Source organism: Microtus oregoni, unplaced genomic scaffold (assembly GCF_018167655.1).
Source record: "Microtus oregoni isolate MIOR12 unplaced genomic scaffold, Mior012 000054F_ref0000373, whole genome shotgun sequence".
NCBI lineage: Eukaryota > Metazoa > Chordata > Mammalia > Rodentia > Cricetidae > Microtus > Microtus oregoni.
The window spans coordinates 2,700,085-2,724,092 of record NW_024543830.1 but is presented as its reverse complement, the minus strand read 5'-3'; the positions used below and the strand labels follow the sequence as shown (position 1 = coordinate 2,724,092).

The 24,008-nt window shown below is 40.3% G+C and overlaps 1 protein-coding gene and 1 non-coding gene across 2 annotated transcripts; one reads left to right on the top strand and one right to left on the bottom strand.

Moving 5' to 3' along the window:
• Positions 1-100: 100 nt before the first annotated feature.
• Positions 101-24,008, bottom strand: LOC121437975 (Golgi phosphoprotein 3-like). Its single transcript, XM_041638126.1, has 5 exons — positions 23,828-24,008; positions 21,456-21,644; positions 10,182-10,313; positions 8,214-8,328; positions 101-1,200 (listed from the first exon to the last, which is right to left on the bottom strand). Exons 2-5 carry the CDS (start codon positions 21,636-21,638, stop codon positions 773-775), a joined length of 858 nt encoding a protein of 285 aa, XP_041494060.1. The 5' UTR covers positions 21,639-21,644; positions 23,828-24,008; the 3' UTR covers positions 101-772.
• Positions 2,262-2,364, top strand: LOC121438120. The gene has a single exon (XR_005973062.1). It is a non-coding gene; the product is annotated as a U6 spliceosomal RNA (small nuclear RNA).

Below are 24,008 nucleotides of genomic sequence, written 5' to 3'. Positions count from 1 at the left end.
TCCTTCTGCCACCAGCTCCCAAGTGTGTCCCCCAACACCTGACTTCCCCCTTTCCTATAAGTTCTAATACTGGCTGCATGAAAGAGGTGACTGAGGCACATTGCTTTTTAAATTCAGACTTTGTTTTAATGATTGTGGAAGTAGGAAAGATAGTGCTAAAATAGATCGTGGAATACATTTCTGCTTCTAGAACTATGGGAGTCAGGTCATCAAACTTGGAGTGTTTTCATTAGATAAAGACAAGAAAATCACAGGCAGGAGGTACAATCTCAGGGACCATTTGCTTCAAAAATTAGTCTTATTTCTTTTACTGCCCTTCATTTAAAGAGACAGTGATGTCAGTAAGTATCATTGTGTACCAGCGTCAGAAAGATAAAGGCTGAGAAAATGTGATAAGGGAGAAAAAATGGAGAGAAAAAATAAGGGTGAAAAGAATGAATGTACAGTTTACTCTTCATCTTCACATTTTGTTGCTGGAAAGCTCTAATCCCCATGTGGATACTCCTGTTGATCCAAGAGTACACTGGTTAAAAACAAACCCAGAAATAGGAGATATTTATTGGATGTATGTGAGCTCACCCCATTCATTCAGATGTGGAATGGAAGTACGAGGAGAAAACGGTCTGCTTAGAATGGTCGTGGCCCATGAAGAGGCCCTGAGGTTGTCCTCCCCAAGTCATGGTCCTGATTCAAAATAGAGGAAATAATGATGACGATATCTTATTACACAAAGCTCAGTGATGGGGTCTCTGAAGTCAGCGGCCTGCTGGCTCTAGGATTTGTTGAAGGCTGCCAGCACAGCCCAGATCATCTCTGTGGCGTTATGCTTTGTCCCTTCCACTTCGGGGTCCAGTTCTACAAGGTCCTTGGTGCGATTCATCGCCACATCGTACTTGTCATCTGTCAGACAGGAGAAGACATTCTCTAGCACGTCAGAGGAATGCGCCAGAACCAAGAGTGCCAGTGTTCGCCTGTCCATGCGCTGAGGGTCGTTCACCCACCGTTCTAACACACTGTCTTGGAGTTTTTTCACTAGTCGCTGTTTCTCTGTTGTGTTGGTCACTGGGTGAGTGGTCATGTCGAACAGCAGGAAGTTCTGCTTCTCTGTGGTGAGAATACCCTTCTCCACCAGATTCTTGGCAATCCGCTCGCGCACATTTCTAAGCTGGTACTGTAATTTGAAGGGGTTCCACGTCTCACCTTTGAGAAAGAAACAGGAAAACAAATAGAAAAACCCAGCTTGTTATTTGAACTATTTAAAAATTTAAAAGCACAATTTCCATCAATGAGGAAACAATGTCAACTCTTTTTTAAACCGTACTTTGTGCCTTATGTGTTGGTTTTGACTCCAACTATATTTTACATTAAACAACTCTCAAAAGTTGTCCTCACACATACACGAATGTGCATGAGAAAACACATGAGAAAACCTATCAGGGATTTCCATGCTAGTACTCACAGCATGTGTGCTATGGTATATGTGTGGAGGTCAGAACTAGTTTTCTCCTTCCACCTTGTAGCTTCTAGGGATCAAATTCAGGTTGTGAAACTTGGCAGCAAGTACCTTTACTTGATAAAACCATTTTGACAGTTTTCCAGATTTTTTATTTTTGTCATAAATTTTTGTTGTTGTTATTATTTGTATTTATGTATGTATGCAGGTGTCCATAGAGGTCAACAGAAGGTGTTGAATATCCTGGAACTGAGTTAGAGATGGTTGTGAGCCACTGGGTTCTGGGAACTGAACTCAAGTCCTCTGGAAGAGCAGGAAGCACTCTTAACCATTGAGCCATCTCTCTGACCCCTTATTTCAGTTCATATATAACTCTCTATGATGTTGTTAATCATTTTTGGATGATCACTTTGGATGTGTGTGAACATGGATGTTAGAGAATAGCCTCAAGGGTCATCCTGCCCTACCTTACCCTCTTTCTTTCAGACAGGGTCTCTCATTTGCCTGGAGCTTGCCAAGAAGGCTGGTTTGGCTGGTCATCAAGCTAGCCTCCCCACTGGGATCATAAATGCAGATATCTGGCCTAGATTATTCTCTCTCTCTCTCTCGGTTCTGGGGATCAAGCTCAAGTCCTTATGTTTGCAACACAAATAGTTTACTGATTGGGCTCTCTCTCTCTAGCATTTATTCTCGTATTTTTTTTTTTTTTTTTTTTGCCATTCTCTTCAAGATATCAGTTTTTCTGGGATGACTTCTCTTCCATATCACATGTGTTCTAGCTGGGTTGGTAAAACTGAAAAGACTGCGTTTGCTTTGGCAGCACATATTCTAAAATTGGAATGATACAGAGAAGATTAGCATGGCCACTGAGCAGGGGTGACACGTAAATTTATGAAGCATTTCATATTTAAAAATAAAATATAATTGAGAGGACTAAGATCCCCTTCTCCTATTTATCAGGTGGAAGGCCTATCCAGGAGTCGTGGACTGGCAATTGGAGCTCAAACTGCCCCATTCTAGCTTCTTTGAAGGGTAGAGGTCACTGACTAGAAAATGAAAGCCAAGAGGATGAGAGGCTGCTGCTCCACTAACAGCAGGACTAAAAGCCTGAAGGAAGGGTTCCATAGCTGTACCTGAGATGACCGCTTGATCAAGTGTAAAGAATCCTAAATCTAAATGTGTTGAAAACCATGGACATCTTGGTGCAGAACAATTGCCAGGATGCTGAGAGAAAATATCAAAGGACAAAGCCTTCTTTTCAATTCTACAGGCTCTTCACACATGTAGTGTATTAATAAACATGTAGGCAAACACTCAATGGTTACTCTTCATTGCTGACTTGACACAGAATCCCAGGAGAGGGCTGGCCAGAAGGTACAGCAAGTAAAAAGTGTTTGCTGTGAAAGTCTGGTGACCTGTGGCTGACCCCTGAAAGCTATGGTGGAAGGAAAGAATTAACTCTTGGGGCTGGAGAGATGGCTCAGTGGTTAAGAGCATTGCCTGCTCTTCCAAAGGTCCTGAGTTCAATTCCCGGCAACCACATGGTGGCTCACAACCATCTGTAATGAGGTCTGGTGCCCTCTTCTGGCCTTCAGGAATACACACAGACAGAACATTGTATACATAATAAATAAATAAATATTAAAAAAAAAAGAATTAACTCCTGAAAGCTATGGTGGAAGGAAAACTCCTGAAAGCTATGGTGGAAGGAAAGAATTAACTCCTGAAAGCTGTCCTCTCACCTGCCCATGATTAAGGGGCATGTTAGCAGTGCAGAGAAGCGCACGCACACACATACACGCACGCACACACACACTAATAATAAGGGGCGACCCTTGAGATAGCTCAGTAGGTCAAGGTGCTTGCTGTCAAGCTGGACAATCTGAGTATGGACTCTGACCTGAATAGTGGGAGAAAACTGACTCCTATAAGTTGTCTTCTGACCTCCAGATGTGTAAGTGGTACATTCTTGTGCATACCCCACATACCAACTATATGAATAAAACTTTAGTAACAATAAAAAGAAATTGCCTAGAAGGCATACCTCTGGCATGTCTGTAAGGGCATATCCAAGAGGTTTAGCTGAAAATGAGACAGCCATCCCTAGACATTGGATGTGTACCTGGTCTGAATAAAAGGAGACAAAGGAAAGTCTTTTGCACATCTCTCTGCTTCCTGCCTCCCACTCCCAATACTATGCCTCCCCTGCTATGATGGTCAGTAGTATCCTGATGTAACCTTCTGTATACATGTTGCTTTTATTGGTTGATGAATACAGCTGTTTCAGCAAATGGCTTAGCAGAGTAAAGCCAGGTGGGAAATTCAGAGATATAGAGAGAGTAGGCGGAGTCAAGGAGCCACTAGACAGTCGTTGAGGAAACAAGACATCTAAAAAATTAAAAAATGAGGTAATGCCATGGCTACATGGCAATACATAGACTAATAGAAATGGGTTAATTTAAGATGTAAGAGCTAGCTAGAAATATGCCTGAGCCATTGGCCAAACAGTGTTGTAATTAATATAGTTTTTGTGTGATTATTCGGGTCTGGACAGTAGGAAAACAAAAAGTACAGTCTCTGTTTACAGTATCCTGTCAAAACTTTCACCAAAATAAATATAAATTCTTCTTCTTCTTCTTCTTCTTCTTCTTCTTCTTCTTCTTCTTCCTCCTCCTCCTCCTCCTCTTCCTCTTCTTCTTCTTTTTCTTTTTTTGAGACAGGGTTTCTCTGAAGCTTTGGAGCCTGTCCTGGAACTAGCTCTTGTAGACCAGGCTGGCCTTGAACTCACAGAGATCCGCCTGCCTCTGCCTCCTGAGTGCTGGGATTAAAGGCGTGTGCAACTGATGTAGGTGGGTCTTCTTTCTATGTGTTGCTTTCATTGGTTAATTAATAAAGAAACTGCTCGGCCTGACAGGTCAGAACATAGGTGGGTGGAGTAGACAGGACAGAATGTTGGGAAGAAGGGAAGTGAGTCAGACACCATGCTTCTCCTACCCAAGACAGAGGGTGGTTAGAATCTTTCCGGTAAGCCACCACTTTGTGGTGGTACACAGATTATTAGAAATGGGTTAATCAAGATGTGAGAGTTAGCCAATAAGAGGCTAGAACTAATGGGCCAGGCAGTGTTTAAATGAATACAATTTGTGTGTTGTTATTTAGGGTGTAAAGCTAGCCAGGCGGTAACCGGGCGGAACAAAAAGCAGGCCTGCTTGCCTCATCACTACACGCCACCACTGCTTGGCTAAATGCATACCTACTCTTGCAGAGGATCCCAGCACCGTGTCAAGTGTCTCATGACTGCCTACAACAACAGCTATACTCTCTTTTGGCCTTTGTAGGCATTGGCACTCACATGACTATTTCCACACACATACAGACACAAACTCATAATTAAAATAAAACTTAGAAAAACAATCTCAACAATGATATTGAAAGCTATATAAACCATACAGAAATTCTGGAGTTTGAGAGAAAAATAAGCAAAATAAAAAATTTATTTAAAAGTTCAACAACAAAGCCAGGCGGTGGTGGCGCACGCCTTTAATCCCAGCACTCGGGAGGTAGAGGCAGGTGGATCTCTGTGAGTTTGAGGCCAGCCTGGTCTACAAGAGCTAGTTCCAGGACAGGAACCAAAAGAGCTACGGAAAAACCCTGTCTCGAAAAATCCAAAAAAAAAAAAAAAGTTCAACAACAAAACTGAGCTAGCAAAAGAATCAGCAGTTGTTGAAAACAATAGAGATTATGTAGTTTGAGGTGGGCATTGTGAAGAACACCTGTAACTCCAGCTCCTGGGTAGAAGAATCAGGTGTTCATGGTTATCTCCTGACACAGAGTAAGTCTGAGGCTACCCCAGACTATGTGAAATATTGTTCAACAATACAAAATGAGGTTACATTGTCTGGAGAGAGCTTCAGAGAAATGTGAGGTGCACTTAGGACTTACACGTGTAAAAGTATAGAGAGAACGATGATGGAACAAAGGGGAGAGAAAAAAAGCAGAATACTAAATCCCATATTTCATTAAAAACACTTGCCTATACATTTTGAGCTCAATGAACCCCACACAGGATACATGTAGAGAGAATGAAATCTAAGGCCAGGTACTAAGAAGCAGTCTAGGAAGACAGCTTGAGAAAAATGACTTGTCACATCAAAGCTGCAGTGAGGTCAACAGCTGACTCAGTCAGAAGAACAGAAAAATAAAATGATTACTTCAAAGCATTGACTGACAAAACTGTCAGCCAAAAGCCTTCTCTTCTCTTCTCTTCTCTTCTCTTCTCTTCTCTCTTTTCACAACGTCTCTCTATGTAGACCTAGCTGTTCTGAAACACACCCATCTCCCCCTCCTGAGTACTAGGATTGAAAGTGTGCCACCACACCAGGAATTACTTAATTTTTTTTTTTGAGACAAGGTTTCAGAAGGTTGTACAAATGGGGCACTTGCCAACTAAGCCTGACTACCTCAGTTCAATCCCGACTCAGCTGGCAAATGGAGAGAAGCACATGCTCAGAGTTGTGCCCTAACCCCCACATGTGCACTGCAGAAGTGGGGCTGGGGGACGGGCATTTACATGCATAAAAAACATAGCAAGAAAATTTCTTTTTTCCATGACAGGGTTTCTCTGTATAATAGCCCTAGCTTTCCTGGAACTCACTTTGTAGACCAGGCTGGCCTTCATAGAGATCTGCCTACCTATGCCTTCTGAGTGCTGAGATTAAAGGCATGCATACCAAACTGAAAAAAGATTTAAATTGTTCACAAATGTTTATAGTAGCCTAGGTCCCAACAACAAACTCAAATATCCATCAGCTAAATGGCCAAACAAATGTATACAAATTCTTGAAATATTAGCTATAAAAGCAGACAATTCTGGGAAAGTCAAGACAGAAAGATTTTATCTATGTCAATGTCCTAGTTGTCATCTCAATAAATATTTTATTTTGAGATAAGGTTTTACTATGAACACCAGGCTTATCTTGAACCTCTCTGCCTTAGCCTCCCACATGGTAGAATTATGAACCTTTGCTACCACAGCTGGCTTAATTTTTTTTACCTAAAAAAATTTATAGGTATGCACGTGTGTGTGTGTGTTTGTATGTGCGCTCTTGTGGGCATGTGCACTTCCAAGGGGACCAGAGAGGGCATCAGATTCTTTGGAGCTAAAGTTACAGGGGTTCAGGATCTGAACCTGCATCCTCTTTGACAGTAGTAGTCATTCTAACCATTGAACCATCTCTGCAGACTCCCAAGTTTTACTTTAGTTTCTTATGTACATGTTTTTTGGGGGAGGGTATTGGGAATTGAACTCATTTTTTGGTGTTTTTGAAATGGCGTTTCCAAATGTAGCCTAGATTGGCCTTGAACTATCAGTAATTCTGTCTCGGCCTCACAAGTGAGTAGTGGCGTTTCATTTGTATTTTAATAAATAAAGCCTACCTGAAGACCAGAGGGTAAAACAGCCACACTAGTAAGCTTTAGAGACACATACCTATAATCTCAGGAGCTACAGTAGTTTGCCATAGAAACCGGGTGGTACAAGCCTTTAATCCCAGCACTAGAGAGGATTATAAATAGGAGGAGACAGCTCTCACACACAGTCTCATTCTGAGATTCCTGAGGGCAGGATTGCCATTTTGGACTGAGGCAGAGGTAAGAGCCAGTGGTTGGATGCTTTGCTTTTCTGATCTTCAGGTTGAACCACAATTTGTGTCTCTGAGTTTTTATTAATTGTGCTATACAAATGCTAGGGTTATTGGTATATACCACCATTCTTGGCTAATAGAGATTTTTTAAAAAGTTTAATAAACTTTAAAAAAATGTTTATTTTAAAAAAGGGTTGGTAAAATAGTTTGGCAGGTAAAAACACCTAATATTTGAGTTAATACTGGGAGACCACATAGAGATGGAAGGAGAGAACTAATTCTAAAATGCTGTCCTTTGATCTCTCCATGTGCACGCTCACAAGTCAGTCCACATACACACAATGCATAAAAAATATATAAATACAACGTTTCTTGGAAAGGTCTGGGGATAAATCTCAGTTGGTCAAGTGCTGCCTGGCATCCTTGAAGTCCTGGATTTGATTCTTAGCACCTCATGAACTAGGGTGATGGTTTATGCCTATAATCCCTGCATTTGAGAGGCGAAGGCAGTATGACTAGAACTTCAAGGTCATCCTTGGCTACATAGCAAGTTGGAGGCCAACCTGGGACATATGAGATGCTGTCTCAAAAAAAGTTCCTTGGCTGGATTAGGTGGTGCACACCTCACACCTTCTGTCCCAGGACTTGGGAGGCGTATCTTTTTGAGTTTGGGGTTCAAAATTCCCAGCCACCTAGTGAAGAACACTGTTAAGCTGTATCTACCTATATTTTCAGTAGCAGAGACACTAAAGCAGGAGGATTCAGAGTTCTAGGCCACCTCAGTTTATACAGTGAGAGCCCACAAAATAAAACTGTGAAGAGTTCTCATAGGCTGAATGTGACAGCACATGCTTGTCCCATACTTGGCACTTGATGGACAGATGATCAAGAGTTCTAGGTCATCCTTTCCTTGGCTGCACAGCAAGTTCAAGGCAAGCCTGGGCTGTATGAGGTTCTGTAGGACTGCGGCTGATAAGCTGATGTGCTTGGAAAGCTGTAGGTGCTAGTTAACCACTTACCATACCTAGCATGCTGCACTTCTCTACTTTCCCTCTAACCTTACGAGTAGGCTAAGATGATCAAGGGTGGGATTTGGGCATTATTTTTAGCCATCTCACCAGTGAGTAGCTCTATCCATGTCTGGACAGTTTCTGTTGGCTCAGTTGCTTTGATGTGTTTGAGAGTTTCATCCAGCAAAACATCACCTGTTGGGTTGTCTGACTTTAGCAGGACCTTAAAGAAACAGAGAACACTGTTTACTCAGATGAAAAAGCCTTCAGTGTACAATATACACATGCTGGTTAAAAGGTGGGAGGAAGCAGAATATACTGCCCATGTCATGGAAGAGTTTAATATGTAGTATGACTTCATAGTAGAAAGATAAAATTACATTTGAAGTGGGACCTAGTAGTAAATGCTATAAGTAAAATGGACAAAACATTCCATAGTATCTTTCTGAGTTTGGAAAACCTCCTTGTGAAACCACTAATAAAGGCAGGAAGTTCAGAAAAGTAAGTTAATTTGGGTGAATGTTATCAAGCCTGGCTTTTGATTTCTTTGGGATAGCCAAGTTGAAATGTCTAGCCAATAATTAGTATGTTCCTGGAAGCTAAAGCTAAAGAAATGTCTACAAATTTGGAAGTGAATTTCCTGGAGGTAATAGACACAGCTAAAGAAGTAAATGGCATTTCCAAAAGGCTAGAAAAATCAGGCTGGGAGCTGGAGAGATGATGGCTCAGAGGTTAAGAGCATTGCCTACTCTTCCAAAGGTCCTGAGTTCAATTCCCAGCAACCACATGGTGGCTCACAACCATCTGTAATGGAGTCTGGTGCCCTCTTCTGGCCTGTAGGCGTACATACAGACAGAATATTATATACATAATAAATAAATAAATAAATAAATAAATATTTTTTAAAAAAAAGAAAGAAAAATCAGGCTGGAGAGATGGCTCAGAGGTTAGGAACATTGGATGCTCTTCCGGAGGTCCTGAGTTCAATTCCCAGCAACCACCTGGTGGCTTGAAACCATCTGTAATGAGATCTGATGCTTTCTTCTTGCCTGCAGGCCTACATATAGACAGAACACTGTATATATAATAAACAAATAAATCTTTACCAAAAAGCAAAAATAAATAAATAAATAAATAAAGAAAAATTACCTGACAGGATACAAACTGATACTTGGCTATTAGGAATGGAGAAGTAAAGGTCAAATGCAGTCATGATTTCCTCAATCTACATAATATTTTATTTCATACATAGAGAGAGAAAGATAATCAACAGTATCCTAAATGTGAGTTTTCCATGTTAGAAAAAGACAAAACTGGGCTGGAGAGATGGCTCAGTGGTTAAGAGCACTGCCTGCTCTTCCAGAGGTCCTGAGTTCAATTCCTGGCAACCACATGATTGCTCACATCTGTAATGAGATCTGGTGCCCTCTTCTGGTCTGCAGGCATACATGCAGCCAGAACACTGTATACATAATAGATAAAATAAATCTTCAAAAAAAAAAAAAAAAGACAAAACCAGGTTTCTTTGATTCACTAAGCATATCTAATTTTTTTCCCCTATAAGATAACTAAATCAGTGCTGGAGAAATGGCTCAGCACTGGATGCTCTTCCAGAGGACCCAGGTTAAATTCCCAGCACCCACATGACAGCTCACAACTGTCCAAAACTCCAGTTCCAGGGTATCTGACAGCTTCACACTACTGTACAGAAAAATAAGATTGAATAAATTACATAACTAAATCAACTAGACAATGAGACAGCTGAGCCAGTGTTTATCTTATCTAAGTATTCAAATTTTCTTTTATGTATATGAGTGTTTTGCCTATATGTATGTACTCTGTGCACCACAGATGTACGAGTGTATACATTGCCTGTGGAGGCCAGAACAGGCTAAGATCCCTAGAATTGGAGCTAGAGATAGTTATTAGCTGCCATGTGGGTGTTGGGAACCAAACCTGGTTCCTCTGCAAGAACAAAAATGCTAAAATAAACCATCTCTTCAGCCCTCAAATATTCTTATTCTTTCAAAACGTACTGTTGGTATTTGACTCTCCACAATTCAGAGGATATTGTACCTTTCTGTCTAGGAGTCGCTTCTTACGCATGGTGGGAGGTTCCAGATAGATTCGACCCCGCATGGCCAGCTCTATCAAGATGCCTCCTCGAAGCCCAGAGGATATGCAATCATTCCAGAAAGATGTGTAGCCCTAGGAGAGAGAAAAGAAAACAAAGAATATTCTGAAAGTAATACTGACTTTCAGCCAGTACCTTAAGAATAAGGTGTGATATTTTTGATTCCTTTCACATCATACTGCATGAACTCAAAGCAAGGTACAGAACAAGATGAGGGCATGTTGTGTTGCTGTTTTAGCAGTGCTTGGGACTGAAGACAGGGCCTTACAAATACTAAGAAGTGCTCTACGACTGGGCCCCAACCCTAAACCACCAGAATATTTCATTAGTCACTGAAATCTAATTTTTATTATATTTATTTTTGTTTATTCTACATCAGTACCATGGTGAGTCAACAGAGGTCAGAGGACAATTTGGGAGTTAGTTCTCACCTTCCACTATGTAGGCTCTGGGGATTAGGCTTGGCAGCAAGCGCCTTTCTCTGTTGAACTATTTCATCAATTGCCTTAATCTAAACACCCAACCTACTATTTTTTGTCTGACTTTTGAGTTATTTAGTGACTTTCTATGACTTGATATTTCTACAACAATTGGCATGTCAAACTTTGATTTCAATTGAGAAGTGCTCTGGTTTGAAATAAATATTTTTCTTACATTTATTTATCTGTTTATAGGGCGAGGTATAGACATACAGAGGTCTAAGGACAACTTTTAGGAGCTGGTTCTCTCCTTTCACCATGTGGGTCCTGAGGACCACATGGATTGGTACTAAATTGCCTCTCCACACTGAACCATCTTCATGGCAGGAGTTTTGGTTGGAAAGGTTTGCAAAATGCCCTGAACTGCAGAGCAGTACACAGGAAAGGTAGAAATGAAAGCACAAGCTACGTCTATTGTTTTGTTGTTGCTCTTCCTAGAGATCTAAGTGTAAGGAGTCTTTCTCTGCCGGCCAGCCAGCTTCCAAATAATGACACGGAGACTTCTTTTAATGATGAAAGCTTGGCCTGAAGTTTAGGCTTGTTCCTAACTAGTATAATAAATTAATCCATTTATTTATTATGCATATACCATTCTGTCTCTATGTATGTCTGCATGCCTGAAGAGGGCACTAGATCTCTTACAGACGGCTATGAGCCACCATGTGGTTGCTAGGAATTGGACTCAGGACCTCTGGAAGAGCAGCCAGTGTGCTCAGTCTCTAAGCCATCTCTACGTTCTATTACATGGTGTTACCTCTCTTCCATCTTGCACCTCCTGTTTCCTCTCCATGTCTCTTGGCATCCTGTGTACCTAGATTCTCCTCCTTTTCCTTTCTTTCCCTGGAAATCCTGTCTATATCTCCTGCCTAGCTATTGGCTGTTCATCTTTTTACTACATCAATCACAGCAAATACATTTCACATAGTATACAAATATCCCACAACATCTAGGTATGCATTACTTGTAAACTTTCCCTGTCCCTTCTGGTGTGCATGTATACTGTGACTGAACTCAGGGCTGTGTACATTTTAGCTATATCTCCACCTCAACAAACTATTCTGATGCAGACACTGGACAAACCATCAATTAGTGAAGGGCCCTGGGTATGTTTGTTACTTGACCTTTCTGAAATTAATGTCTTTATAGGTAAAACGGGGACACTAATACCTATTTTTATAACTTGTTGTGAGGACTCAATAAAATAAACTATTTGAGGAAGGGGTTGAGCATAGGGCATGAACTACAAAAATACATGTTAGTTATCTTTTCTGGGAAATACAGGGAATACACAAAGATGTAAGACAGCTACTACATAAAGGAGCCAAGAATCTAGCTGAAAACTTAAATAAAAGCTGAACTGAAAGAAGAGACAGGCTTATTAAACACTGATAAAAGTTTAGTTTGTATGACAGTTCTCTAAGTCTAAGTCACACAGGCATCAGAGCACAGAAAGGCTGAAGCTACGGGCCCTGAGCTGGGGATTAAAGGGTAGGTTTAATTTCTTCAGGAAAACCATCCAACTCCTATTCTTCACTATAAATAACAGAGATCTCAGATACATTTATGGAGATCAAGCTATTTGATCAAGGGCTTTGTTTTTGTTTGTTGTTGCTGTTTATTGAGATGGGTTTTATGTAATAGAGGTTGGCTTTGAACTCTTAATTTTGTTTCTATCTCCTGGTGCTGAGATTATTTAACTCAAAGTTTTAAAGAAAAATTCTGAGATCCAAGCTGGGTAGGGTCAGGCTTTGAACTTCCAAATAAAAGGCAAATAATCCCGAAGGCTTTGATCGAGGAGTTATGGTTAGCATCGAAGGACCTAATCACTATAAACTGCTCCGTGGCCGGGCGGTGGTGGTGCACGCCTTTAATCCCAGCACTCGGGAGGCAGAGGCAGGTGGATCTCTGTGTGTTCGAGACCAGCCTGGTCTACAAGAGCTAGTTCCAGGACAGGCTCCAAAGCCACAGAGAAACCCTGTCTCGAAAAACCAAAAAAAAAAAAAAAACAAAAAAAACCAAAAAAAAACTGCTCCGTGGCTGGCAAGAGGCTCAGCAGGTTGGAGCGAGTATTGTTGCCAAGCCAGATGATTTGAATTCCAGCTCCACAACCCATGCGGTGGAAGGAGAATCAACTCCCAAAGGTTGTCTTGTGACTGCTGTATTTCTCACACCAAAGTAAATATAAAAGACTGAACTGTATTTGTATGTGTGAATATACACACACACATACTATAATGCCTATGAAGAGAACACCTCTCAGAATCACCTCTCCTCCATGTTGGAACCCCAGGATCAAATTCAAAGCAGCAGGCTTGGTAGCAAGTGCTTTTACCTGTTAAACTATCTTGCTAATCCTCATTTTAAAACTTTCAAAGCTGGGCATGGTGGCACATGACTGTAACCCCAGAATTTGAGAATTGAAAGCAGGAAGGTCAGGCATTCAAGGTCATCTCTCAGCTATATAGCAAGTCTGAGGCTACCTGACAAACTGTCCTATGTCTAGATATCTTTGAATGGCTCTACTCAGTTTTCAGGATTGAGTCTAAATCAAACCAAAAGGCTGCTGGCTAGTCTCCTCTCTAGCCTCTACTTCTTTATTTGGTTTTTATTTATTTAAAGATTTATTTATGTATGTCAGGTAGTGTGGTGTACACCTTTAATTCCAGCACTTAGGAGTCAGAGGCAGGCAGATCTCTGTGAATTTGAGGCCAATCTGGTCTACAGAGCTAGTTCCAGGACAGGTAGGGCTATTCTATAAAGAAACTCTGTCTCGAAAAACCAAACAAAATCACCAACCAAAAATGGGGTTGGGGAGATGGCTCAGCAGTTAAGAACACTGGTTGCTCTCCCAGAGTTCAATTTCCAGCACCCACATGGCAGCTCACAACTGTCTGAAACTCCAGTTCTAGAGGATCTGACACCCTCATGACAGATATATAAGCAGGCAAAACACCAATGTACATAAAATAAAAATCATAAATGAACAAACCCCTCAAATAAGCAAAGATTTATTTATGTGTCTTAGTGTTTTGCTTGTTTGTATGTGTGAGTACTATGTGCATACCTAGTGCCTACACAAGTCAGAAGAGGGCACGAGACCTCCTGGAACTGGAGCTATGGATGCTTGGGAGGTGGGTACTGAGAACCAAACCTGAGTCCTCTGCAGGAGCCATAAGTCCTCTTAATGGCCGAACTATGTCTCTAGCACCTATTTAGTTATATTTGAGACAGGGTCTAATGCAACTTAGGCTGGCCTCAAACTATGTACCTAAAAGTTTCTTCCTATGCCGGGCATGACGGTACACACCTTTAATCTTACCTACAAGAGAAATTCTGTCTCAAAAAAAAAAAAAAAAGTTTCTTCTGCTTCGATGTCCAGAGGCAGGCGCCACCATACTAACTTTATGCAGTTTTTATAGTCCTGAGGATCCTGTCAAGGCTTCATTCTTACCAACAGCTGCTCTCAGGTCTCTCTCTTCTGGATCATTATATTTTAGCCATCATCAATTATTTTAAGTGTTTTTCTATTTATGTATGTATGTATATATGTGAGTGGTTTTCTTTTTTCTTTTTTGAGTGGTTTTCTTATATGTATGTTTGGGTACTATGTGCATGCCTGCTGCCCACAGAGGTCATAAGAGGGTGCTGGATCTCCTGGTTGTGAGCCACCATGTGGGTGTTGGGACTTGAACCCAGATCCTCTGGAAGAGCAGTCATTGCTCTTAATTGCTGAGCCATCTCTCTAACCCCACATTTTGCTATATATTTTTAACAATTTTATTTATATTTATCAATTGACTAATGTTGTTTCTCTCTACACTCCATCATCTGGGTTATGTCCCTTACCTGAGTGTGCCTACACACACACTCCTTTTCTAACCTCCATTATATCATGATTAGCCTGTTTGTTCTTTTTTTTAAATATTATTTATTTATTATGTATACAATATTCTGTCTGTATGTATGCCTGAAGGCCAGAAGAGGGCACCAGCTCTCATTACAGATGGTTATGAGCCACCATGTGGTTGCTGGGAATTGAACTCAGGACCTTCGGAAGAGCAGGCAATGCTCTTAACCACTGAGCCATCTCTCCAGCCCAAGCCTGTTTGTTCTTACTATACCTTAAGAGAATATCTTTGTTGGACATGGTGATGTATGCCTTTAATCCTAGCACTTAAGTGAATCTCTATAGTACAAAGCCAGGCCTGATGCGAGAGAGAGAGAGACAGAGAGAGACAGACAGACAGACAGACAGATAGAAGGAATGACATCCTTTATGATATTATATGCTCAATAAATTATTTTTCCTATGGGGTGGGGATGAAACCTAAGGCACAAACTTTCAATCATAAAATTATGAATTCAAGAAGCGTTTGTTAGGGTTGAGCATGGTGGCACACATACTTGGAAAATGGAAAGATCAGGAATTGAAGGCCAGCCTGGGCTACATGAGATGATGTGTCAAAAAAACCTGAAGTAGTAAAAAAGCAAGTAAGCAAATACGTTAGCTTGCAAAAACCTCAGCTAAAGTCATAAACATTCATAAGACATCTCTGCCTGAGATATTTGACCCAAGACAGGGGTTAACTTTCCTCTCCTGCCCAAGCCATGCCCACCTCAGGGACATACTTGATTCTTCTGTAAGGAGGGTATAGAGTACTTTTCAGCTTAATATTTGATTTTTATACAATTTAGCTACTCACTTAGATTGTTAAACGCTAATTTACTTCAGAACAGACGGTTGATTCAGGCACAGCATATATAACCCTAACAGGTGTGCAAACATCATGACTAGAGTTAACTGGAGGGAAGTTTTCCGTGTCCATTTCTTCCTTGCCACACGTAGCTTCTGTCCCAAGGACAATTCAGATTGCCAGTAGAATTACAGAAGAGAAACACTGTAAATAAGGACACAGTGCAACCAGGACGTAGATTTTTTGTTTGTTTTGAGACAGTGCAGGTTAACCCTGAATTCACTATAGTTGAGGTTACCAGTGTTTCTACTCTAGAATGCTGGATTATAGGTATGCACCACTATTTACTGGTGATTGGACTCGGGGCTTTGTGAACACTCAGCAAGGACTCTTACCAACTGAGTTATACTCTAGGCTCGTAAGACCTCTTTAAATATAACTCTTACCCATCATAGCATCTCAAAACATGTAAGACTCTCCAAATGAGTCATTAAACTCATTAATATGCATTAGAAAAAGGTGTAAAAACATATTTAGTTTAAAAATTAAAAGCACCGTGGAACTGTAACATCAATTTAGAAAAGATAATAACTGAGGAAAAGAAAAGGGGCAGACACATGTCCCATCAATGAGGATCACAGATGACAATTCAGTCCATCATTTACTAGGGTAAAATCTTAGAAGAGAGCACATTTGTGTCATAAGCAGATGGAGAGTAGCCTGGGGGAAAGGAAAATATCATTTCTTACATTTCCAAGGCTCTTTTCTCTTCATATATATAAATTGGTGAAATCTCAAACTACCCATACTAAAGAATCTGTGTTAAAAGGCCAATGCTTTGGTATGCCCGAGCAAAAAGAACCACTAAACACAAAGGTCACCACTGAATCACTAAAATAGCTACAAATATGAGGAAGAAAAAAGAAAATATTTTGGGGCTTCTGAGAAAGAAAGGGCATTGCACACTACCTCAGTACCAGCTGGGGACCATCCCAGGACACCTGACAGGAGAACTACTGTTTGGGGTGAAGGGTTGAGACAGGGGCTCACTTGTAGCCCAGGCTAGCCTTGTATTGATCATTCAGAACAGGCTGCAATGGACAACTATCCCACTACCTCTAACTACTGAGTGCTGAAATTACAGGCATATAACACAATACCCGGTCAGAATGAGGTCTTTGGGTAGTAATTTTGTTTTGTACTGAAAATTAGGTAATTTTTAAAAAGAAAAAGCACACATTAAAACATATCATTTAAAAAGTAAAAGCCTAAAGTAGGTATGGTGGCCCAGAACTTTAATCCCGGAATTTGGAAGACAGAGACAGAGAGATCTCTAAGTTAGAGACCAGCCTTCTTTATATTGTGAGTTCTAGGCCAACCAGACAGCCAGAGCTACACAGAAAAACCCTGTCTTGACCACCCCCTGCAAAAATAAAAGAAAAAAGAAATCTCCTTCAGGTGACTATTATAAATAGTTTAGTGAGTAATTTTTTATAATTTAGCATATATTTGTATACCAAAAAAGAAGAAAGGAGTGCTGGGCATGGAGCTTAGTTGGCAGGCTGTTGTCTAACATGCAAGAAGCTTGGGTTTGAGTCCCAGCACTGCATAAAAAAACAAAAACAGCCGGGTGATGGTGGCGCACGCCTTTAATCCCAGCACTCGGGAGGCAGAGGCAGGAGGATCTCTTTGAGTTCGAGACCAGCCTGGTCTACAGAGTGAGTTCCAGGACAGGCTCCAAAGCCATAGTGAAACCCTGTCTCGAAAAACCAAAAAAAAAAAAAAAAAAAAAACCCCAAAAACAAACTGGATTCGGGTTGCTTGTAATTCTAGTGCCAGCAAAGTAGGAGCAGGACTGGAAAGTCAAGGTCATCTACCCTGTGATTTTGAGACTAGCCTGGTATAAATGAAAACCGAAAACCTGTCTTTAAAAAAAATAAAAGATGAAAAGAAAGGTAATATTCTTTTGTCAGTGTGTTTCTAAATAAACTCGTAAGAGAAGCATTTTAGTTAAAGACTATACACATATATGATAATTTTGCTACTGTAAAAAGCCTGAGCAATAGGAGTCCATTCATATGAAGAGTCAACACTTAAGGCGGAATTTTCAATTAGTCAAGTATTCAAAGTGCCCTTCCTTAGTCAAACATCCTGGAAGACACACCTTAAAACAACCATGAATGTTACCTATCTTAAAGAGTTGGCAGTTGAGGGTGGCAAATGTTAATGAGGAAGAAAAGGGAAAAAAAGCCAAAAACTAAAGCATCATTAAAAACCAGGCACCCAGCTAAGGATGGTGGTTCTGCTCATCTTCAACCCCAGCGCGGGAGACCGGGGGCAGAAGGATCAAGGTCACCACGGCTACAGAGATCAAGATCAGAAACAACCCCCCACAACAGAGGCTGAGCCGAAGGTGATTTCCAAGACAATGAGTCCATTTAAAAAACCCAGATCCGGGGGCTGGAGAGATAGAGGCTCAGTAGTTGAAAGAACCTGAGGTTGAGTCCCAGCACCCACAGTTGTAACTCCAGGCTCCAGGGATCCAACACCCTCTTCTGGCCTCCACAGGCACTGCACACACTTGGTACAAAAACATAATATGCAAGCAAAACACCCATATACATAAATTAAAAGTTAAAAAAATATTTTTAACCCTCACTCCAAATTTTATAAAATGCTTATAATAAAGTTGAATGTGCTGGGAAGGTAACATAATTCAATCCTCTCTACTTTAAAGCAGGATTCTTTTCTTTTCTTTTTTTTAATTCTGATAGAGGGTTTGGCTATGTAACTCCTGTTTGGCCCGAACTCACTATGTAAAACAGGCTGGCCTTTAACATGCAGACAGCTGGTACTACAGGCCTTGATGCCGAACTCTGCTATGAGTTCCCCAATGAGGATGCTCAGAACAAAACTCAAGTCACCTGGAAAAGCAGTATGGCTCTAAACTGCTGAGCCATCCCTCCATCCCTGATTATTGGTTTTGATTGTCAATTTGACATAATCTAGAATCACCTGTGAAGTCCCACCTTGAGTGGCACTATTAGGAAGGAAATTCTGAAGTCTTTTTTTTTTTTTTTTTTGAGACAGGGTTTCTCTGTAGCTTTGGAGCTTGTGCTGAAACTTGATTTGTAGACCAGGCTGGCCTTGAATTCACAGAGATCTGCCCGTCTCTGCTTTCCGAGTACTGGGATTAAAGGTGTGTGTCACTGTGGCCTAGTGAGAATTGGTTGTTTTTACAGAGAAACTGGGTTTGACCCCCAGTACCCATATGGCAGCTAATCATCTGTAACTCCAGTTCCAGGGGATCCGGTGCCTTCTTCTGGCCTCTGCAGGTACTGCAGACATACGGTGATACACATATATGCAGACAAATACTCATACACAAAAAATAAATCTTTAAATACTTATGTGTTTGTGTGATATTTGTGTTCAAGCTCCTTAGAGCAAATTATGTAAACTCCACTTATAAATTGCCACATAATCATTTTGCTTTGACTCTCATAAAGAGAGAATGTTTCCTTCTTTGCAGGATCAAGGAAGGAAAGGTACAAAGCATTAAGAAACACTGAAGCTAATCAAGCTATGATGGAGACAAAAGGCTCACAGTAAATTTATAGGCTCAGTGGGTATAGTCAAAGGCCCAATATTAAGTGGTAGGTGGCTTTATCTTAATTGGGAATCATATATTTTAAAACAGTATGTATTTTAGAACTGGGAGGAGTCAGCGGTGGTGGCACACACCTTTAATCCCAGCAATCTGGGGTAGAGGCAGGTGGATCTCTGTGAGTTCAAGGCCAGCCTGGTCTATAAGAGCTAGTTACAGGACAGGCTCCAAAGCTACAGAGAAACTGTCTGTCTTGAAATACAAAAAAAAGCAAACAAAACAAAACAAAAAAAACAGGACTGGGAGGAGGACCCAGGAGAGGCTCTAAGGAAGCAGCTTAAGCTTTATTCTCCTACTGTTAAAATAGGACTTTGCTCTCTGGCTCATTTCCTTGGATTTTAAAGCTGGATATAATAATGAACAAGACAAAGTTCTTCTTCTTTAATGGCCCATGTAAAGTGCACACACCAGGGCAAATGAGCCCTTCTAATATACTTGCACTATTCACAATGAGTAAGACTCAGGGTTCATTCTAAACAACCAGGAAACCAAAAGGAAAAAGCAGGTAGTGACCTAAAAATTAGACTTTTAATTTTTAAAAAATTTTCATTACAAAAAACTTCTTGAGACAGGTCTCATGTAACATGTGCCGACCTCAAGACTCCCTCTGGAGATGAGGACAATCCTAAATTTCTGATCCTCCTTACTCCACTTCTCGTGTGCTCTGGGATTGCAGTACTTAGGGTCTACACCAAGGGCTTCCTGCATACTAAGCAAGCACTTTATCAACTGACCTGCATTCCTAGCCCAAGTTTTGGTTAACTGAGATAGGGTCTTGCTATGTAGCCCTGCCTTAGCTTCCCAAGTGCTGAAATGATAGGTGTGAGCAAGCACACTTGACTCTGAAGTGAAACTGTCACCAGAAGGGGCAGTGAGATGGTTCAGTAGGTAAAGGTGCTTACCATGAAGTCTGACAACTTAGATTTCATCCCTGGGACCCACATAGTGGAAGGAGATAACCACACACACTCTAAATAAATGTAAACAAAAATATCATCAGAGGGTAAGAGAACCAACTTTCATAAATTGTTCTCTAACCTCCACATGTACACTGAGGAATGCTCACACACTCATGTGTACACACAAACAATATATATAAAACTCACACAAACTAATTGAAAAATTAAAAAAAATTATCACCAAGTTAAAATTAATAGGTTCACTTCTCTTATAGGTATTTTTTTTTTTTTTTTGAGACAGAATTTCTCTGTAGCCTTGGATGTCTTAGAACTGGATCTTTAGACCAGGCTGGCCTCGAACTCACAGAGGCCCTCCGGCTCTTAAGAGCTGGGGTTAAAGGTGTGTACCACTACAGGTGGATCCCCTTTCATATTTGAGACAAGGTTTCAAACTATCAAGTACCTCAAGTTATCCTTGAACTCAGTATGTGGGTGAGATAACTTTGAACTCCTAATTCTCCTGCCTCCACCTACCCAGTGCTGAAATTATAGAGGTATACCATCAATCCTGGGCTAAAAAATATTATTTCTACTTTAAGAAACTCAGTCATCATTTATAAAACAGATAGTCACAAATATTCCCTGTTTTTAATTTGCTTTTTTAATTTTGAGATAGTGTCTTGCATATAGCCCTAATTAGCCTATAACTAATTAGGTAGATCAGGCTGGCCTTGAATTTATGGAATGCTCTTGCCCTTAACTCCTTAATACTGGGCTTACAAGTGTGTGCTACCATAACCTGCTGTTGTTTTTGTCTTTTAAGATTCGTAGACAGGCGGTAGGGCCTTTAACTCCCAGCACTCAGGAGGTAGAGGCTGAGGCAGGCAGATCTCTGAGTTCAAGGCCAGCCTGATCTATAGAGCAAGTTCCAGGACAGCCACGTATATACAGAAAAACCCTATTTAGAAACAATAACAAAAGACTTCTTTTCCAGGCTCAAGAAGACTTGATTGAATGGGCCTCTTTCTCACTTTAATAAGAAATCATTACTCTATCATAAAACCGAGCTGAAAAACTACAAATACTAACACTATATTATCCATCTCTGTTCTTCATAATTTTGCAATTAAATTATACTTCAAATAATTATATTTCTTGATTTTACTTTGTAGATATTCTTTTTAAAATTTTTTTTATTATTTATTATGTATACTGTGTTCTGTCTACATGCATGCCTGCACACCAGAAGAGGGCATCAGATCTCATTCTAGATGGTTCTGAGGCACCATGTGGTTGCTGGGAATTGAACTCAGGACGTCTGTCAGAGTAGCCAGTGCTCTTAACCTCTGAGCCATCTCTTCAACCCCCTTTGTAGATATGCTTTCCCATGTTCCTCCAATTCCAATGTGGCTGGAGTTTACTTCCTAAAACATTCTAAGATTTGTGTCTTTGAGCTAAACTTAGCTAATGATATTACCTCTTTATCTTTTAGTCCCAGGAGCAATACTTCTTCCATAAGAGTGAGGCGGATATCCTTAGAGTCGCCAGGGTCTTCATTATCTGGGCTCCTTTCTTGATTAGTGTCTTCCTCACTTTCTACTTTCTTTTCAGAGCTCTTACTGACTTCAGTTCGACGGGTCCGGTGAGTTAATGTGGTCATTCTCACCTTGTTTATGGAGAGATGTGAAAAATATGTGTGTGTTTTAGTAAATAAATATAAGTCCACAGAAGACCTACACACACACACACACACACACACACATACACACACACGCACACACACACACAACACACACACACACACAACACACGCACACACACACACACACACGCAGACACTATACATCTGGGAAAATACAGAAGTGCAAACACAGAACGAGGTAGTAAATAGAAACACTGGATAATATGCTCTCTTTTTCAAAGCATAACAGCTTAAATTCCAAAAAGCAATGAAAATGATCACCAGTAATTTAAAAGCCCATCAGAAATGGCCATCTTTTCAGGGAGATTAGTTCACTTATAACCCAAGACGGAATTTTTACCACTATTACTCCTCTTTCCTAAAATGGGTCCCCAAGTTAAACATGATGGAATAGCAAAACCTCATGAGCATGTGGCCCTGAATACATATCATTTATAATTTCTATAAACAGTTAATGGCACACTGTGAAACATATACAAAAATATAGATAACAAAACCCCACATTTTAATATTTTAAAATTATTTTGTGCACAACATTTGTGGGTAGGGTGCCATTTTCACATGTGGAAGTCAGAGGACAACTTTTTGGAGCCCTCGCTCCTACTTTTACACAGGTTCTGCAGATGAACTCAGGTTTCTCGGCTTGTGCAGCAATTGCCTTTACCCACTTAGTCATCTCTCCATGCCTATGTTTTAATATTTTCTTTTTAAGATTTATTTTGTTTATTTTAAGTTTTTTGCCTGCATGTATGTCTGTGTACTGCATGTATGCCTGGTGCCTGAGGAAGTGGTGCTGGGAATCAAATTCGGGTCCTTTCTAAGAACATGTGCTCTTAACCACTAAGTCCATCTCCAGCCATATTTGCTTTCTTCTATCATAACAACTCATTTCATGAATTCATTTTGGAAATCACTAGAGTATATAACACTTAAGTGAATATCAAGTATAGTAATTTAACATCCTTTTTCTATCTGGCTATCTTGTGAATACACAAATAGCTACAACAACCAAAAAAAAAAAAAACAAAAAAACCTCAGCAAGACTGTTAAAAGATTATCGAATTCTCAAAAGAAAATGGGACTGGAATGTGACTCAGTGTTATTGCATGTGTTAGAATAGAATGTACAAGGTCCTAAGTGCCATTCCCAGCAATAGGGAAAAAAAAAATCAGAGCATACACTTTTTTTTAATTCAGTATTACATTTCAAATCACCTGCAATAAAGCTTGAAGTCAGCATATTTTATACAAATGGAAACGTTAATATTTATCATTAAAAATAAGTACTTAATATCAGCAATTATACATTCTTGAGATCAAAAGAATAGTATTTAATAGGTGCTATGGCTGTGCCTAGTTCTACTCTATAACATTTTTATCAGGGTGTCTTATTTTTTTCTGCCTCTGATCCTTGTTATTCTGGGGTTCTCTCCCTTTTCCTTTCCTCCCTAAATGTTGCCCAGCCTTTGAAAGCCTACAAAGACTCACTGAGAGGCCTTAAGGTGAATATCTCTCCATTATGCATAGGGCCCAAGCTTAGAACTGATTTCTCTCTCAGCTGTACCCCAACAGAAATTTATTTATACTTACTCCCTTTAAATATTTATTATAGTCTCTCTTTTGTTATGGCTTATGTTAACTTAAACTTCTTGAGGGCTGGGATAGTGTTATCTTGACAATATCTCCATTATATTCTCCATAGCAACTAGTACAATATCTTTAACGTTGTAACTGCTCAATAAATATATACTCATTAAAATGGATACTCAGGGCTGTGATAATTAAAAATAGAGATATGCACCAAGTATCTTACAAATAATTCATAAAAGGGTCCATTTCAAATATAATTTTCGGTGGAAAGAAAAGTGAAGAAGGAACAGAACACGGAATAATGCCTTAGGGTACTAATTCTATTTGGCATTGAATCGGGGTTATTTACAAACCCAACCCAAGAAACTTCACATCCTCGTGAGAATGGTGACAATTTTCTTTGAGGAATTTATCATCTCCCCGTGGACACTTATTAGTTAAAATTACCCTATTTGAAGACATGGCGACCAACACATAACTAAAAACCACCCTTTCTCTCTAAAGTAAAATACCGAGCAGCTTGTTGGACGTTAAGAAGTGTTATTTTCTGTTCCTTACCTGACGTTGCTCCGGGGCTGCAGTGGGACGTAGGCTGCAGTTTGCACTCTATTTTTGGAGGGCACCTGTTTCCCTCCTTACCCCAGTCCGGTACTAGTAGGTGAAAAACTTCTCAGCCCCGCAGAGAGCACAAACTTCCTGATCCTTCGATGCAGAGAAGGAATAACACATCAGCTTCCTC